The 18,604-nt window shown below is 38.8% G+C and overlaps 2 protein-coding genes across 11 annotated transcripts; one reads left to right on the top strand and one right to left on the bottom strand.

The window, feature by feature from the left end:
* Window positions 1–5,229: 5,229 nt before the first annotated feature.
* On the bottom strand, window positions 5,230–14,006 carry LOC119481546 (ubiquitin carboxyl-terminal hydrolase 47-like). Of its 8 annotated transcripts, none has more exons than XM_037758618.1 (13): window positions 13,842–14,006; window positions 12,953–13,012; window positions 12,497–12,631; window positions 11,511–11,637; window positions 11,312–11,408; window positions 10,509–10,624; window positions 10,306–10,376; window positions 9,309–9,434; window positions 9,128–9,223; window positions 7,359–7,487; window positions 7,136–7,264; window positions 6,958–7,033; window positions 5,230–6,200 (listed from the first exon to the last, which is right to left on the bottom strand). In XM_037758618.1, the coding sequence occupies exons 4-13, from the start codon at window positions 11,566–11,568 to the stop codon at window positions 5,542–5,544; spliced, it is 1,557 nt and encodes a 518-aa protein (XP_037614546.1). In that variant the 5' UTR covers window positions 11,569–11,637; window positions 12,497–12,631; window positions 12,953–13,012; window positions 13,842–14,006; the 3' UTR covers window positions 5,230–5,541. The 8 variants fall into 8 exon arrangements, with proteins under 8 accessions (XP_037614546.1, XP_037614548.1, XP_037614547.1 ...); XM_037758620.1 differs by having other exon boundaries at window positions 12,497–12,567; XM_037758619.1 differs by having other exon boundaries at window positions 12,953–12,979.
* LOC119481547 (E3 ubiquitin-protein ligase RNF19B-like) lies at window positions 12,950–16,817 on the top strand. Of its 3 annotated transcripts, none has more exons than XM_037758627.1 (4): window positions 12,950–13,175; window positions 14,346–14,572; window positions 15,223–15,393; window positions 15,478–16,817. In XM_037758627.1, exons 2-4 carry the CDS (start codon window positions 14,378–14,380, stop codon window positions 15,931–15,933), a joined length of 822 nt encoding a protein of 273 aa, XP_037614555.1. In that variant the 5' UTR covers window positions 12,950–13,175; window positions 14,346–14,377; the 3' UTR covers window positions 15,934–16,817. The 3 variants fall into 3 exon arrangements, with proteins under 3 accessions (XP_037614555.1, XP_037614554.1, XP_037614556.1); XM_037758626.1 differs by having other exon boundaries at window positions 12,951–13,175; window positions 14,368–14,572; XM_037758628.1 differs by lacking the exon at window positions 12,950–13,175 and having other exon boundaries at window positions 14,501–14,639.
* Window positions 16,818–18,604: the final 1,787 nt, after the last annotated feature.

The raw sequence follows: 18,604 nt of genomic DNA, 5'->3' as shown, positions 1-18,604 counted from the left end.
TCTACAACACACACGCATGCACGCACGCACGCCCACACACACACACACGCATACACACACACACACACACACACACACACACACACACACACACGCACACACACACACACACACGCACACACACACACACACACACACACACACACACACACACACAGGGAGTCAGAACACTGACAACACTTCTCCAAAACAAATCAACTTTTATAATTCTTATAAAATAATTTATTCTACCTCCTCGAAAGTCTTGGTAACCCCACCTCTCTGCTATCTTCTCCTTCAGCTGCAGCACTGTGATGCTCTTGAACTGCGAAACTGTGAAATTCCATATGCAGACAGCAGATAGTAGTCCTCACCCAGAGAGTGCTCACCCAGCTCTTTGCCTTGCCAGATCAGTCGTATCTCCTCTACAACACACACACACACACACACACACACACACACACACACGATTAAAAACACTGACAACACTTCTCCAAAACAAATCAACATTTATAATTCTTATAAAATAATTTATTCTACCTTCTGGAATGTCTCGGTAATCTAATCTCTCTATTATCTTCTCCCTCAGCTGCAGCAATGTGATGCTCTTGAACTGCTCCTCAGTGTCACACAGGTCAATCTCCATCTTTCCCCCTATTATCCCATGCACGACAGAAAAAAAGAATATCAAAAGTAAAAGTACTTATTTTCATGTAGCTTGAAGTGGAGCTAATTTAAACTATTTTATTTAAACTGTTGGGTAGTTTGAAGACGCTGCACACCCATCCAAACCCAGAGGGGTTTCACTTACTGTGCCTAGTGGGTCCTTTGTTTCAGGCCTGTGATAGCAGCATGTTGCTGTGGAATTACAGTATGAAGTGTAAAAATAATACTAAAATAATGTTTAACTGTGTAGCCAGTAATTTACTGTAAATTTACACTTAAAATAATGCTGCGTACATTTCATGTATGTTGGACAGAGTTAAACAACAGTATAATAATAAAATGTATCTGCATGTAATATAAAATTCTAAATATCAAACTTCATCAACATCATATTTTACATATAAACATGTAGCGTAGCTGAAAATTGGTCAGCTTTTGCCCTTGTAGGTATAGAAGTGTAATAATGTACACACCTGTATGACCTTTCATGCAGAACAAAACCTGATGTAGAGTCAACTTTGCAGAAGACGAGCTGTAGTACCCTCTAGTAAATCTCAAAATAACACTGAAAAATGACACTGATGACAAGTTTTAATACTGGAAAAGTGGTTTAATATCAAATTAAGTCACACAAATGACATATTTTGTAACATGTATTGAAATATTAGGACTAAAACTACAGACCCTTTGACCTACATACACAATAATGACACATCGTTAAACATTTCTTTGGGTCTTTCTGAGTTTGTGCTTCACATCTTCAACACTCCTTGTTGACACACATTGAAGGGTACATTAGGCCAGTCTTTTGGCTCTTACATCAGTCTGATGCGAGTTAGTTAACACTAACCTATCTTAAGTTAGTCACAGACTACCTCAGAGTTAAGAGCCATGTTTCCATGGTAACAACTGCACTGACATTATTTATACCACTGGAGGGTTTTTTTTTTTTATATTGTCACACTGAATTTTCCCAGTAAAAAATTCTTCCATACACAGGATTAGGATTGTTTTAACACTAAAATCACACCAGAGTGTCACTTGAGCAGACTATCAGGGGATTTGGGCTGCTGAAGTGCAGCTCTGGTGTGTTATTAAAGTGTGTCCCAGAAGGGAACAGATATATCCAGAGTAGTTTTTAAACACAGAAGTGAATTTCAGGCCTTCCACCGTCTCCTCTACCCGGTTCAAGTCCTCCGGTTCCTCCCGGTCGTTCTACAACCGCGTGAATGACTGACATGTGTTTGATTCCATATGCAGACAGCAGAGAGGAGTCCTCATCCAGATATCTGCCTTGGAAGGTCAGTCGTAGCGTCTCTACAACACACACACAGACAGAGAGAGAGAGAGAGATTAAAAACACTGACACTTCTCCAAAACAAATCAACATTTATAATTCTTATAAAATAATTTATTCTACCTGGTTGACGGATGAGAAACCTCTCTTTTATCTTCTCCTTCAGCTGCAGCACTGTGATGCTCTTGAACTGCTCCTCAGTGTCACACAGGTTAATCACCATGTTTCCCCCCACTCCTAACCCAGTCACGAGAACGTTCACAACCATTTTTATGTTGTTCGTCTGTGACCTTCTCTTCACTCGGTGCAGATCAGTGTGTGGTATTGTTCTGTTCCACCAACACTTAAACCAACCAGCTGAAAAAAACACTTTCACTTTCATCCTTAAAATGAAAGAAATACACACCAGCTTTTCACTTGTCACTGTAATATCATAATTGAACTGTGATTTTACAGCACAGTAGTCTGATGTAGGTTAAGCAGTTTGCTGCTATAGAATTACTGTTTAAACTATACAAGTAATGTAACTCAGTGGCCAGTGTAATGTTTCTGGTTTATGTTGTCATGTGACAGTGTTTTGTTTTATCCATGAGGGGGTGCCCTTAGTTTATGGTTGTGTTGTGGGGTGTTTTTGTTGGGTTGTGTTGTAGTGGGTTTGAGCTCACTAGGGAATTCAATGAATACTTTGCTGTGTTGGAGTGTTATTTCCCCACTTTACAGCCAGTTTACTGTCAATTTACAATTTAAATAATAGATAAAAAGCTTTGCTTGACATGAATGCAGTATATCTAATTTATGTCTAACCCAAACAGGTGCGTATATGTGAATACAAGTCTTGTACGATGGACAGGGTTAAACAACAGCTAAATAGTCGCCTAACACTGATCCACATGCAAAATAAAATTCAAAATACAAAGTCAATAAAGTTTGGGGAAGCTGAAAATAGCTGGAAAAAAATACTTCATCCTTAATATTAAAGAAATATACATTAGCCTTTCACTTAAAAGAAAACTTAAAAATATTTTCAAACAGTAAAAGTCCTGTATTCAAAATCAGAAAAAAAAAGTATCAAAAGTAAAAGTACTTATTTTCATGTAGCTTGAAGTGGAGCTAATTTAAACTATTTTATTTAAACTGTTGGGTAGTTTGAAGACGCTGCACACCCATCCAAACCCAGAGGGGTTTCACTTACTGTGCCTAGTGGGTCCTTTGTTTCAGGCCTGTGATAGCAGCATGTTGCTGTGGAATTACAGTATGAAGTGTAAAAATAATACTAAAATAATGTTTAACTGTGTAGCCAGTAATTTACTGTAAATTTACACTTAAAATAATGCTGCGTACATTTCATGTATGTTGGACAGAGTTAAACAACAGCATAATAATAAAATGTATCCACATATAATATAAAATTCTAAATATCAAACTTCATCAACATCATATTTTACATATAAACATGTAGCGTAGCTGAAAATTGGTCCGCTTTTGCCCATGTAGGTATAGAAGTGTAATAATTTACACACCTTGTATGACCTTTCATGCAGAACAAAACCTGATGTAGAGTCAACTTTGCAGAAGACGAGCTGTAGTACCCTCTAGTAAATCTCAAAATAACACTGAAAAATGACACTGGTGACAAGTTTTAATACTGGAGAAGTGGTTTAATATCAAATTAAGTCACACAAATGACATATTTTGTAACATGTATTGAAATATTAGGACTAAAACTACAGATCCTTTGACCTACATACACAATAATGACACATCGTCAAACATTTCTTTGGGTCTTTCTGAGTTTGTGCTTCACATCTTCAACACTCCTTGTTAACACACATTTCAGGGTACATTAGGCCAGTCTTTTGGCTCTTACATCAGTCTGATGCGAGTTAGTTAAGACTGACCTATCTTAAGTTAGTCACAGACTACCTCAGAGTTAAGAGCCATGTTTCAATGGTAACAATCATCACCCGCTGTCACTCTGCTACATGTCTGCACTGACAGTATTTATACCACTGGAGGTTTTTTTATAGTCACATTGAATTTTTAATTTTGTATGTTTTTAAGGGAACAGTGTGTAACATTTGGAGGGATCTATTAGCAGAAATGGAATATAATATTCATAACTTTGTCAGACCCCATGGTGTCACTTTTTCCAACGCACTAAACACGTGTTTAACGACCCTTTGGCGCCACTTTACGGTCGCAGTAAACACATGTTTAATGTTGTGAATTAAACAAAAACACTTGTTTAAGATTAGGTAACAAAACTACTTAGTTAGGTTCAGGAAAAAACAATATACTGTAGTTGGGCTTAAAACTCCTACGTTTTTACAATGAAAATGTGACTCGACGTTATAAACACGGGACACAGCTAATTGTAAAGTGGAATTGAAACGTAACGCATGGGACACAAACAGTGGTCTCCTGGATGAAGGCCTTGTGTTTGTTGGACCCATCCACCTCCACTCCCGCCCGCCCTGTGTATCTCTTTTGCTCTTTATAATTCGTCGCCACAGCACTTTCCCTGTACGTTTACTGTTGCTGTGGATGAGTTTACATTGCAGTTAATGGAAAGCCCAGCGCGAAAGGGTGCCTTGTGCGGCAGTATTGAACGCCAACGGCCGTGACAAAGCGTCGGTATTTGACGCCCTGGGAATGAGAACGGGCTGGCTATTGTGGTAAGGATGGCCTCTGAGCAAGGCCAACGGTGTTGCCACAGTTTTACACTCGGCGACTCAAGTTACCGCAGTCTTGGAAAGGAGTGGAGGGGTACTCAGTTGGTTGCAATCTGCAACCACACCTAGAGATGTGGCCAAAACCAGGCACTGACAACATTTCTCCAAAATAAATCGACATGTCATAAGTAGACTTAAGTATCAAGTGGCTATTTCAATCGTGAACGTGTGCAGGTTGCATGTATAGGCCCTAATCCAAAGTGACTTTACCTGGGATTGACGTGTAATCCCGGATCTTACACTGTGGTGCTCTTAAACTCATTGTCGCACAGCTTGATCGTTGTGAACTTCCCGTTTTGGTTTATGAAGACCTTCACAACCATTTCTGCGGTGTTCGTCTGTGAGCTTCACCCGCGGTCCGTGTTGCAGATTAGTGCTCACCCAACACAGTGGCCGAGTGGTTCCCAAACTGGGAGGCGCGGCGGGGCTAAATATAGATAATGATGCATGGTTGTGCGCCTGCCTTTATTTACAAAAGGGGCCCTGCAGAAAAAGTCATGAGTTGAAAAAACACTTTCATCCTGAAACTTGAAGAAAAATACACTAGCCTTTCACTTGCTGTAAAAATGACTGTATTGAACTGTGATTTTACAGTAAATATACACCGCAAAGTACTGTAATATTGCACCGTGTTGCTGTATAAACTGTAAAAGTAATGCAGCTCAGTAATTTACTTAATAGTTTTACTGACAAATGCATGATGTCCAGCCTATTTTATAGTGCATGTAGATGACTGAATTTCCTAAAACAGTGCCATTTATCCATCTGCAATCAAAACATCGCTGATCACAGTCACTAACCAACAGCGTCAAAAGAATAAATAAGCTATTCCAAGTGACAAATTCCTATCTTATCCTTATTATTTCTTCACTTCCATCGCTCTTTGTCTCTGCTCTTTGCAGCCTTTCTTCTCTCTCTAGTAGGACTTGCAGTTATTTCTCCCCTTTTTACAGTATGTGGGGTGTCCAGTTTGCAGCTGCTGTCTGCAGTCACAACATGCTGCATTTGCTCCTCGTCTCTCTTTAAATGGTTCGATTTTATGTATAGGTTTGGTGAATAGTTGCACCCAACGGGGTGCGATCTGAATTGACTCTGCATGTGTTCCGTCAGGTATGGATGTGTAGAAGTAGAGCAGCCATTGGAGGAAACATGAAATGCAGGTTTGACTGTATTTCTTGGAAGGCTATTCAAATTTGACTTCTGTGTATGCAAACTGGGTTTGTAACTGTCTCTGTCTGCTCCCGTGTCTGTTTGAAGAAACATCTCTTTGTGCGGCCTCACGCAGGCCACTCTCTGGTTTGGCTGTTTTTCCAGTTTCTTCCAAACCGTATCGTCGTCATGGCTCTTCTTTAATATATCGCCATTCAAGTTTCCTCCTCCGTTGCAGCTTCCATCCATCTGTTGACGATGAGGAACGAGGGCCTCTCCTCTCTGCGTCTCGACGTGTCTTCCTTCAGCATCTGCATCTGAAACTGCGGAGAGAGCCTCCTGGTCGCCTTCGTCAGTTTTTCCGGGATGTCTGCTCACTTTGAAGAGAAAATAAGGACTTATTACTGATAAAAAACTAAAAAACAGCAGAAGCGCACAGACCTACACCCTGTTTCATCTTCTTCCTTAAAAGGCACATCCATTATCTATTCATTTTTTTATATCACTCTGTAGTTTCCCAGTGGTGTTCCTTATGTATTCAAATCAGAACAGAAGTCTGTATGTTTTATTGGCAAAATGCTATTTTCCCTCTAAAAACTTTTTCCCACGTAACCTGACCTGGTTTCAGCATGACGACGCTGCTATATATATATATTTACACACACATCCTTATAGTCAGTGTATTAATGTTACATACTGTAACTTAGATGGTAGTCGGCTCCCAGTTTGGAGAAGCAGACAGGAGTACCGACACGGAACCTAAGCAATGTACTGCTGTGTGGACGCCACATTAGTTTGGATCCGAAAGTCACATAACCGATCGAGGCAGCGGTAGACCAGCAACTCCAGCGTTCTTGCAAGGTAAAATCACTGCTTTTGTGAATGAAGAGAGCAATATAACGGCTTCAGTTTCCCATCAGAAAGGGCTGTCTGATGGCAAGGTAAAGCGGTGAAATTATTCTAAATATAGTGTACAATTAAACGGATATCGATTTTTTTCACATTCACATTATTTATAACCTCATTGATTAGCATTTATATTCTAAATATAAATAAATATAAATTAAAAATGCAAACAGAGCCAAACAAAAATCAGTAAACCAAGAAGTAAATGCTGTGCATTTGCAAACTTACCCTTCCTGTACATGAGGAGGTAGGCTGTACAAGACCTCAAAGAGCTATTTCCAGCCACAAATAGTGGTGGCTTGACCTGCAGAATTGAATATAATTACAGTAAATTATCGTGTTGTTGAACATTAAACTGTGTGAGGATTTGTGAAACTGCATATAAAATAGAAATGAGCCTCCTTACCCGATTAACACTGTCATCATTGAAGTGATACCACATGTGAGTTTCAAAAGATTTGATTTGTGCAGTATAATGACCTCCTGTTAGATTACCAAAGTGGTGAACTAAAGCGTAGAGGTCATATTTGCATTCCTGCAGAGAGGGAAATAAAACAAAGTCATCACATTTAAGAAATGTTCACTCATAACAATTTGCTGCTGAAATAAGTATATTAAAAAAAACATACCCCCATGTGTAAAGTTTGGGGGACATCCACGTTGCAGTGAAGCTTGACGTAACACCTGAACTTGTAGTCAAAGCTGAATCTCTTCAGCAGGAGGGTCAAAATCTCTGGATTTTGTGTTATCTCACATCCCTAGACCACATCATGAAAACAACTGCATGAACACGAGAGAGTCGATGCTTAAAAGAACAGTGTGTAACATTTCAGGGAGCAGAAATGGAATATAATATTCATAACTATGTTTTAAAGGGACTGTTTGTAACTTCTTACATGTATAAATCACCCGGGTCGGTGTCCCATGCGCGCTCGCGTGTGGCTACGCTGTTCAGACTCAGACTCCAACACAAACTACACGGAAGCACCAAAACCGCAAAGTTATATCTAGTGAAGCCCGTCTTGCAAAACAGTGTTGGCCGCGGTCGGAGGACGCGGAGGAGACAGTAGCTTTGGTCTCCAGGGCCGGAGTCTCTGCTGTTCTCTGCTCGGCTGCCTGCTTGCCTTCACTCAGCTCGCTCCATCTCACGTGCATGCGCGCACACTACACACTGCAGAAGACTTCGTACCTCTGAGAATATCTAGTGAATGTACAGTGGACGTTTGTGCAGAAATAACTGCTGCAGCTCCTCCAGACCAACAGAGGTTTTCCGTGTCTTGTGAAGTGACGGGGCTCCGCTTTCGTTGACTTAACGGCCACAGGTGTCGCTGCTAACAAGCATTTCTGATTCTTACAAACAGTCCCTTTAAATAGTTTTCATTAGTGTATGAAACTAAGAATCGTTGTGTTTCCGTTAGCTTAGAATGAGTCCTTCATATCTACATAGGGAGCGGGTCCTCTTCAAGGAGTCCGCCCCGGTGCTTTGCCATGTTTCTACAGTAGCCCAGAACGGACAAACCAAACACTGGCTCTACGGAGAGCCTTTTGCGTTTTTACGTTACCTGAAGGCCACCGTAGTTCTCCGACACGCTTGTGAAACTGCGGTAACGTGAGCCGCAGAGCACAAAACCGTGGTACCGCCAGCCGCCGTTTGACTTCCGTTGCTCCTAAAGTAGTGTTATTACGGTAAGGATGGCCTCTGAGTGAGGCGAACAGCGTTACCGCGGTTTTGGAAAGGGAGCAGTGAGCGGAGGGGTACGCAGTTGGTTGCAATCTGATTAAACGAATATAAATTACCGCAGCCTGCTGGTGTGGAGAGTTAATTCCTCTCATGCAGGCGCAGAACGTCCGTGCTAACTGGCCGTCGGCTATAGTCTTTGCGGTGTGTTCAGGAGGAACTTGTCGGCAAAAACAAAGGCGACGTGAGACGCTAGTTCTCTGATGTCAGGTTGGTGTGTCCCCAGCTTAAATCAGGGGTCAGCACTTAGGATTCATTGTTCAATGGTGTGGATTCAGGCCTATATGTCATAATGTTTTATTTATTTTTGAGTATTTGATTTAATTTAAGCTTGTTTTAGGATTGTATCTGAATGCAGAAGTCCTTTTCCCACTAAAAAGTGAGAACTAATAGGCCTACAGCATTTTAATTAAAACTTGTTTAGCATAAAATGACTCAAAAATGGCAGTAGCCTGCTTTATGTATGGTTGAAAAGTAATGTTGTTGCTTTAGAAAGAGATGCAAAATATTGAGCATTATTAGACGTTACAAGCTCATATATTTATGGGATTTTACATAAGCCTTGTATATACATTGTTATCCATATAGGCTTTCGTAGAAAATATGTAAAATTGATGCAAACTAAAAAACAGGGAAAACTTGATCTAAAAGCATACTCACAAAGTTAGCATCTTGCTTTTTATCACACCGGTTGCAGAACATCTTGTTGTCCCCGCAGACTTTTTCTCGCTTGAAGAATGCCTTCAACCCTTTCTCCTGTAATCATAGTGTATTTTTTTTCATCATGCACGCATTGACAAATACATACAACTCTTATTCTCGTTAAAGGAAAGCATAGTACCACGCTGTAGGTTTGAGGATGCAAATCTTCCACCGCAAGTGGCAGAATCCAAAAGAAGTTCCTGGAATCGTTCGTCTCTCTACAGTTGAGGCACGTGGTCTTGTGATTCAGCTCTCCCTTGAATATCTAGACACAAAGACACATCACTGGTTCAATAAGTGCTATGTAGTTAGAGAGACAGCTAAAGGAATACTCTTTTTTTTGTATCAAATACTCTCCTCCTGTAGACTTGAACGCCCAAACCACCCCTGTAGCATAACGCACATCTCTAATCTGTTGATCCTTTATTAGTGGTGGAATGTAACTAAGTACATTTACTCAAGTACTGAACTTGTGTACAAATTTAAGGTAACTTTACCTGGGTATTTTCATTTCATGTCACTTTATATGTAACTCTACTTCACCACATTTCAGAAGGAAAGATTGTACTTTTCACTCCACTACATTAATGTGACAGTAGAGCTGCAACTAATGATTATTTTCAATGTTGATTAATCTGTCGATTATTGTCTCGATTTGTCCATAACTCAAAGATATTCAGTTTACTCTCATAGAGGAGTAAAGAAACCAGAAAATATTCACATTTAAGAAGCTGGAATCAGACAGTTTTGACTTTTTTTCTTAAAAAATTACTCAAACCGATTAATCGATTATCAAAATAGTTAACTCAATAGTTGACAACCAATCGATATATCGTTGCAGCTCTAAAACATTAAAAAAGCACTTTTCATGCATGGCAAAAAGATAAAAAAAACTATATAAAATAATTATGATGCACATTTCTCACTATTTTCTTACAGTTTATAAACCAAACAATTAATGGATTGATCAAGATAATAACCAGCAGATTAATTCATAACGAAAATAATCATTAGCTGCAGCCCTATATGAGATAGTTAACAAAATAAAAGAGTAAATACTGCCTTGACATGAATGCATGAGTAATTATAACCTAATGATATACTATATATACAAATCCTGCCCTATATATCCATACCTTAGCTGCCTTTAGACTGGTCAGACACAGGATCTTCTCCAAATATTCAGCAGCATCACGTTGCTTATACACTGAAAGCAGGAGTGAGGACAAAAAAACTATTATTAGTAACATTCAGTACTATATGCAGCCTCTCTGATTCTGCAGGATTTTATCACACAAGCACCTACAGCAACAGTGTGATGTCTCAAATCCAAACTCACCATCGGTGATCCCCAGCTTTTTTGTGACGTTATGTGTTTTAGTCATACTTTTCTGTAGATCAGCAAACAGTCTTCCCAGCTGTGGGTCAATGGTTGCTGAGTCTTTACTGCAGCATCTGTGGCAGAGCGAGAACAAAGCTCACTAATTAACACAAACAATATCTTGTTTGTTTCATCCACAAGCAAATCAAAATGTAAACATGACACTAGTGTTTAACAGAGGGTTATGTGGCAGACTCTTGGCTGGGACCATAAACTGCATATAAAGATAGACAACATGACAGCTCCCCAAAAGTGAAGCCAAAACATCTGGATCGCCCCCTGGTGGCTGGCTGCAGTATAGGTCATAAATCTCTTTCTATCCAAACTGCTATCGGGGTGCTATCGAAGCAGCTAGGTGGCTCACGCTAGCAAGCTGCGGCCGTGCTCGGCTCGTGATTGGCTCGGGCGGGACCTCGATCCCGCGGCTCCAGCCCGCCGATCACTACTGCGCAGACTCTGGCTCTAAATGACGTCAAAACGTCTCAAGTTGGCAGCTCTCGGGATATTTTGGCTTCATTTTTGTACAGGAAGGAACGAAGAAGTGGAGAATACTATAATATGTTATTTTCATGCTTTGGTTTTTCTTGATTAATGACCTTTTGGGGTGCTGGTTATACATTCGGACAGAGCCAGGCTAGCTGTTTCCCCCCGTTTCCAGTCTTTATGCTAAGCTAGGCTAACAAGCTGCTGGCTCCAGCTGCATATTAACTCACAGACATGGATCGATTTGAGGCGACCCAAAGAAAGCCGAGGTTACGAACCGTTTCACAGCCTCCCGGAAGTCTTCGGTCATGAAGAGCACCTGAAGCACGCTGTTCAGATAGCATGTCAGGCCTGGACTGTTCAGGCCATGGTAATCTAAAGACACAACAGTGACATCAGACACACAACTGCCACATTATCCTAAATCTCAGAGGAATAGGAGCCTCATGCTGTGTAGTTTCATTTCATGTCACTTACCGGAGATGGTGAAGCTGTCAAGTTTCTCTACGAACATTTGAACACGGTCACGATTCATACTGCTGTCTTTTGAATGAGAGCGTTGGGATTTTTGGATTACTGAAGTTGTTTTTCGGATGGATTCAGCCTGTTGAAGCACATGAGAGAAGTTAAGAGACGACAACAAGCAAGGACAACCTTAAAGGCCTTTTGGTGGCCTATTTTTTAAGTGTTGCATATTTTACACTCACTGCTTATAAACTAGAAAGGTAACAATGCAATCATTAACAACAATAGAACAACACTAAATAGTAAAAACAGCCAGAGGATAGCATTGCAGGACTGGTTTCAGAGGTTTTTGCATGTATTTTGATATGGTTTTGTTCGCTAATAATGATTTTAATGTTGATTAATCTGTCGATTGTTTTCTCGATTAGTTATTTGGTCTATAAAATGTCAGAAAATGGTGAAAAATGTGGATCAGTGTTTCCCAAAGGCCAAGATGACGTCCTCAAATGTCTGGATTTTTCCACAACTCAAAGATATTCAGTTTACTCTCATAGAGGAGTAAAGAAACCAGAAAATATTCACAATTTAAGAAGCTTGAATCAGAGAATTTTGACTTTTTTTCTTAAGAAATTACTCAAACCGATTAATCGATTATCAAAATAGTTAATTTAGTAGTCGACAACCAATCAATATATCGTTGCAGCTCTAAAACATTAAAAAAGCACTTTTCATGCATGGCAAAAAGATAAAAAAAACTATATAAAATAATTATGATGCACATTTCTCACTATTTTCTTACAGTTTATAAACCAAACAATTAATGGATTGATCAAGATAATAACCAGCAGATTAATTCATAATGAAAATAATCATTAGTTGCAGCCCTATATGAGATAGTTAACAAAATAAAAGAGTAAATACTGCCTAGACATGAATGCATGAGTAATTATAACCTAATGATATACTATATATACAAATCCTGCCCTGTATATCCCTACCTTGGCTGCTTCTAGACTGGTCAGACACAGGATCTTCTCCAAATATTCAGCAGCATCACGTTGCTCATACACTGAAAGCAAAGATGACGTCCTCAAATGTCTTGATTTGTCCACAACTCAAAGATATTCAGTTTACTGTCATAGAGGAGTAAAGAAACCAGAAAACATTCACATTTAAGAAGCTGGAATCAGAGAAATTTGACTTTTTTTCTTAAAAAATGACTCAAGAAGTGACCAGTGAACGCAGCACGGTGTGTTTGGGTGTTATGGAAACCCACCCAGCGCCTCCAAAATCGGTTTTAAACATGACAAGAGTAAGCTACAATAACCCACAGTAAAGTAATAACCACACCTACACTATAACCCATAATGTCCGATAACAGAAAGAGACTTTTCGTTTGGGTGTGTAGTGAAATGGGAGGGTAAAACATGTTGTGTGTGTGTTGTAATACTCACCGCGCAGCCTTGTCTGATCTACTTTCACTTTCGATTCCAGAGGGAGGTTGAAGGAGGAAGCTAGACAGAGGGAGAAAACGCACACAAAGTTTGAGACTCACAGCTGAAATCAAACCTACATTTACACCCTGGAGACTTTACACACAAAATCACAGGTTACTGAACTGAATCAGAGCGAAATCATCCTCCAGAAAACAAGAATAAAAGCGTCTTAAACAAACTGGTAAGACAACTTCCTGTTATAAATGTGCTGTTGATATGTGCCAGCTGAAAGTGTAAAATTAATCTGTGTATTTTGCAGTGAGTATAAACGGCTCACACTTTCTGAAAGTGAACTTACATGCATTATTACTTTACATATTTTAAAGTGTATTAAAAGTGTATATTTTGTTCCTATAAAAGAGACACTTTTCTACTAATAAGTGTGCAAAATGAACCTGTTTTAGGATAGGATAGGACTTTATTAATCACAGTGGGGAAATTGCAGTTGCACAGCAGCACAGATTCTAACAGAAGAAGTACATAAAATAAGAATAAGGCAGGGCATACAATAAATAAGAGTAAAAAAAAAAATAAAAAATACCTAAGCAATAGAACAGTAGTAAAAAGTTAAAGTTAAAAAAGGTAAATAAATATGTGCATTATAAATATTAGAAATGATATGCAGTAGCAGTAGTGCAAACATTATATTGTTTACTCGTTTTAAAAAGGTGTTTTTTCCTACTGTGTTTTACTGTAAATAAATGTGTGTGAACATAAAACCAGTTTGGAAATCCCCTGAGAGCTCAGCGTGGTAAAAATATGTTGATAAGATTTCAAACTACTAACTCAGTCAAATCTGAACACACACACATGATACACATATATTCTTAGATTCAGTGTGGCTTACACTTCTCAAAGATGTCTTTATCTGCGATGTACACCGACAATAAAAAAAAGTCCTCCACTCCAGAGCCTGCCTGAGAATCATCACATTTTTAAGTCTTTTCCAGTATAAAAGTGATCCAGTGATGGTTATCTGCACACTCATGAGTACTTTGCACACAGGAACTGCTCAAGTTGTATCCCACAGCTAACCAGTATAACTGACACACTGGCAACCTCATACTTCCTGTTTACATCTCTCAAAGCTCACAAATTATGGGAACTGTAGTTCCAAAACGTAAAGCATGATGATAGGCCCTTTTCAAAGCAGCAATTTATGACATGTAATTGCAGGGTAAACACATTAATTATGGCCCTGTTCCATTTAAATGTGCCCTGGTATTATACACACTGGCTCACTGGAATATGATCATGTTACACTATCAGTATATATGTATTTTTTATATTATTAAGGCTCATGATAGATATGATATTAAGTGTGTAAAATAGGATAAAATGTTAATTTAAATCATACTTTTTTCCACTTCTAGAAAAATCAAAATGAGCATTCGGGGAGAGGAACAGATGGAGAAGAGGTACGACCCTCTGGATACCACCCTGAAGTTTGTCAACAGGAGGGACGACTTGGATCCAGTCTGTGATGATGATGATGACTGTCTCAGAGCAGAGATGTCGTGCGGCCACGCTGTCACTCCTGACACTCTGACACAATGGTGTCGCAGCCAGCTGGAAGAGGTATCTCATGTCTAGAAAACACTTTAAATTTAAATTAAAGCAATCAGATCAAACTGGGAAGGAGACAGTGAGTATACAAAGACAGTTGGTAGCATCTTGTTTGTGTAACACCAGTGACAATAGTATAAAAGTACATTACAATTACTTTTATTATTTCACTGGCAATATCATAAGCTATCAACTGCAAGTAGTGTTCTTCTATGCTTACTCTGCCATCTACTGGCAAGACATTGTAACTCTGAACCAAATAACTAAAGTGTAATATTACTGTAAACAAAATGTTAAATTAAATGTAATATGGTATATTATTAAAAGGAACTGCACAGAAAATGTTTAGGCTTCTAATGAGCACAAATCAGCAGTGTAAAAAATTAAAAAAAAATGTCTGCAACACCTAATGTTTCCTAAAAAAGTGACAAAACTTTGTTGGAGTTCATCATTTAATTAAGAAAAGTGTATTTAAAGTTCTACAGTGTTTCTGATATTCCTTTTGTTTTCATTGTTGTTTTTTGCCTGTCTCTGTCCAGCACCTGAAAATAATTTTAAAAAGTGAAATCCTTCCTTTTCCCCTCTCGCCCCACAGACCTGAGAAAAAGTGAGTCTCTACCTGTTTTCTATCATCCTAAACTGCTTCTTCTCTTTGGTTTAAGGGTAATTATAAATTCAGATGCCCTGCGGTGGTGGAGGGGACCAAACTGTGCAATAAACTGTGGTCGTACCAAGAGGTGCGCAGACTGGCTGATTTGTCTGTTGAGGAAATGCAGCACTTTGAAGACACCATGGCTCGCCTGGCTGCTGCAGGATACTGTGAAATTCAACCAGTAAGTGGTTTTTGGTTGTTTTGAATGTTGAATATTTTTCAAATCTTCCTGTCCAATATTTCCCTGCATTGTTTTCCACATCAGTGCCCGCAGTGCAAAACGAGTGTAGAGAGGAAGGATCTCTCCAACCTGTGTGTCCAGTGCTTCATATGCACAGCCGACCAGAAGAAGGCCTACCAGTTCTGCTGGCAGTGTCAGAGAGCGTGGAAAGGTCCAGGTCCTCGATCTGACCGCTGCGACAACGACGGCTGCATCAACAGGGACCTGCAGCTTCTGCAGACATGCAAGACCATCAGTCTGCCCGCGGTGGAGGGGGTCACCGTCTGCCCCTCCGTCAGAGCCTGTCCCACATGCGGCATGAAGGTGGAACATAGTCGAGACAACTGCAAAAATATCAAATGCCCTCGCTGCCGCATGGAGTTCTGCTTCGTCTGCCTGAAACTGAAGCGTGAATGTTGTAAGACCAGTTCACCATACAAAATCTGTCCCAGTGGTGTGGCTCCTAGACAAACCTCTATCCCTGTGTTGCAGAGGAAATGAAAAAAAAAGATCCGTCTGTACATGATGAACAAGTCAACAATACAGGTTTAAATGTATTAATCCATTACTTTATAAACAAAATGTGACAAATACACATGCTGTAACTCCAAAAGACATGGAATATCTTTTTACTTGTGGCCCCTACTCTGCCTCTGATGAAAGTCTGATGTTTTATTGTACTGTGAATGCCAATTGATGTATTATACAGTATAATTATATCATATTATAATGTGTATTGAGCTATACTGATAATGTTACATCTACAAAATGAAACTTGTTGTTCAGGTGATCTAAATCGGCAAGGACTGGAGAGGGACACTCAAGTATCGAACATGAGGTAACCAGAATTAGGGACAGAGAGACAGATATTTCCACCAAAAAGGTACTTTATTTAGATAAACCTCCCCTTTAACATCATCAAATGGTGTATCTGCATTAAATACACAAACAGAGGGAGATGCATTACATTAACAGCAGTGCACATGCATTTACTCATTGTAATCATAATTACCAACTCAAAGCCAGAGAATATCTAAAAACAATATTCCAGTTAAACATGGGAATTTAGTCATAAAGTGAACAGACAAAGACATGGCATTATCAAAGTGATAAACCTTAATGAATGACTCACTTTAGACATACGAATGAAGAGGTCTGGCTGGTAGCAGGACAAACAGAGAACGGTTCTTTCTCCTCCCCTCTTAGTTATAAGAGCACTGATTGAGTGCAGATTGGGCCCCGGTGAGCCCTTGGCTCCTCTCTGAGCTCATCAGGGTTATGGTAGACATGAAACAATTTCTAACACTTCTTGGAAAAAGTTAATTTTGATTTCAGAATCTATTTAGAAACCTTATCATTACTCAATAAAATCATAGAAATCCACACATTCATGCTTTTTTCCTTTTTCTTTTCTCTATTACAACAACAATTACAACGAATAGTTGTGACATTCCCCAACACATTTTGAAAATCTTCCCCCCAGTTTTTCCTTTAGCTCAGTGCAGCAACACCTGGTCCAATGTAGTTGAAAAGGAAAATGGGAAATGTGGGAAACACAGCTTTTATCAAAATAAAAATGACATTTTAATCTTTTAAATGTTGGTTTATATTTCAAATTCATCCAAAGAAAGCTAATGTACATCAGTATCTTTAGAATGAGAAACTTTCAAACAAAATAAAATAAGTGAAACATTCTCTGATCATCATTGAAATTTACCACAACCTCACAGCTACAATATGTATGCACATGCATATACATTTGATTTTGTGCCCTTGGTTTTCGGGTGTGTGATTTATGACATTGAATCAATATATTGCAGTAGAATGTAATACGGAAAAATCATACACCTGTACTTTATTGATGGTCAACCATAACATTTTTATCTGGTTTAATAAATGGAAGACAATATTTATTAGGCAAAGTTGATTCTTAATTATCAAACAATTATACTCTTGATTATTTTGATATAAGGTTGCTAAGATGATGGTTTACATTTTTGAACCCATTTAAGCCAAAATAAGGGCCAACAGAGACATGTCCTTAAATAAAGGTTAGTTAACCTAAATAAAACCCAAAACCCAAAAAAATAACAACAACAATAAGATTACAACAACTAGGTAAATAACAATGTAAAACCGTGTTCTTAGATTCTCTCTGGGCAGAACCTGGTGGAAAAGTAAAACAGGAATTAATTTCTCCAGACAAACATGTAATATAACAGTAACAAAGTCTCAAAAACAGTTAATATCTAGTTCTGTCTGTCTAGGTTTGAGATAAGGCAGTTGGAGTCTCATATTTGTTAATGTTGAAGTTTGAACTCTCTGACTTTCTTTTGTGTTCTACCTTGTTGCTTTCCAGATCTCCAGCCTGATCTCCTTCCTTCCCGTCTGTTTCAGTCCGAGACACTGAGTATTTGAAGTAGAAGAAGAGTTATATATTCAGTAATTATCTGTATCACTATCAATTTCAGTAAGAACAAAATATTTTCCTTGACATAATTTACTCCCTGGAACAAGTCTAAATGTCTACACCCGAGTAATGTGCCTTTGGAAGAAGATACTTAAATATTCCTATGTTTTTATATTTGGCTTGTCAATTCATTTTTATTAGCCATGCTAGTGGCATGGCTCTGAATTGGTCTCACAGGGAATCTGAGACTGTGGCTTTGAAGCGAAGAAAAAAAAAATAGCAATGATCTGCTAATATTACAGTCATAGCCTAAAAGATTTATTCATGTATTTTTGTAATCCTACCTCTGTACATGAGCATATATACAGTCCCGGATCTGGTGAACAATAAATTTGAAGTTATTGTTTGCATAGAACAACAGAAAGATGACAGCACACAGTCAAAATTTCTGGATAATGCAATATACTGTATATCTCAGATTATTAAAATCAAATAAAATTGATTTTCTCAAACTTACTTGTAAGGCTTGTTTTGTGCAAATGGTTGTTCTTTAACCTGCACCATTCAACAAAAACAAATCAAACAATGTTAATGCATTTTCATTTAATGTCTGATCTTTCTTGAATGTATATCATGGAATAGATGAAGTAAAATCTGCCTCACCTTGTTGACGTGAGCGTCATTAAACTCATACCAGGTTTTGTCCTCATTTAACAGGATGGTGGCTGTGTAGTGTCCACCTCGTAGACTGCCCACGTGATT

This window comes from Sebastes umbrosus, chromosome 22, assembly GCF_015220745.1.
Source record: "Sebastes umbrosus isolate fSebUmb1 chromosome 22, fSebUmb1.pri, whole genome shotgun sequence".
In the NCBI taxonomy this organism is placed as follows: domain Eukaryota; kingdom Metazoa; phylum Chordata; class Actinopteri; order Perciformes; family Sebastidae; genus Sebastes; species Sebastes umbrosus.
The sequence above is the reverse complement of the archived record's forward strand: the minus strand, read 5'-3'. Positions and strand labels throughout refer to the sequence as shown.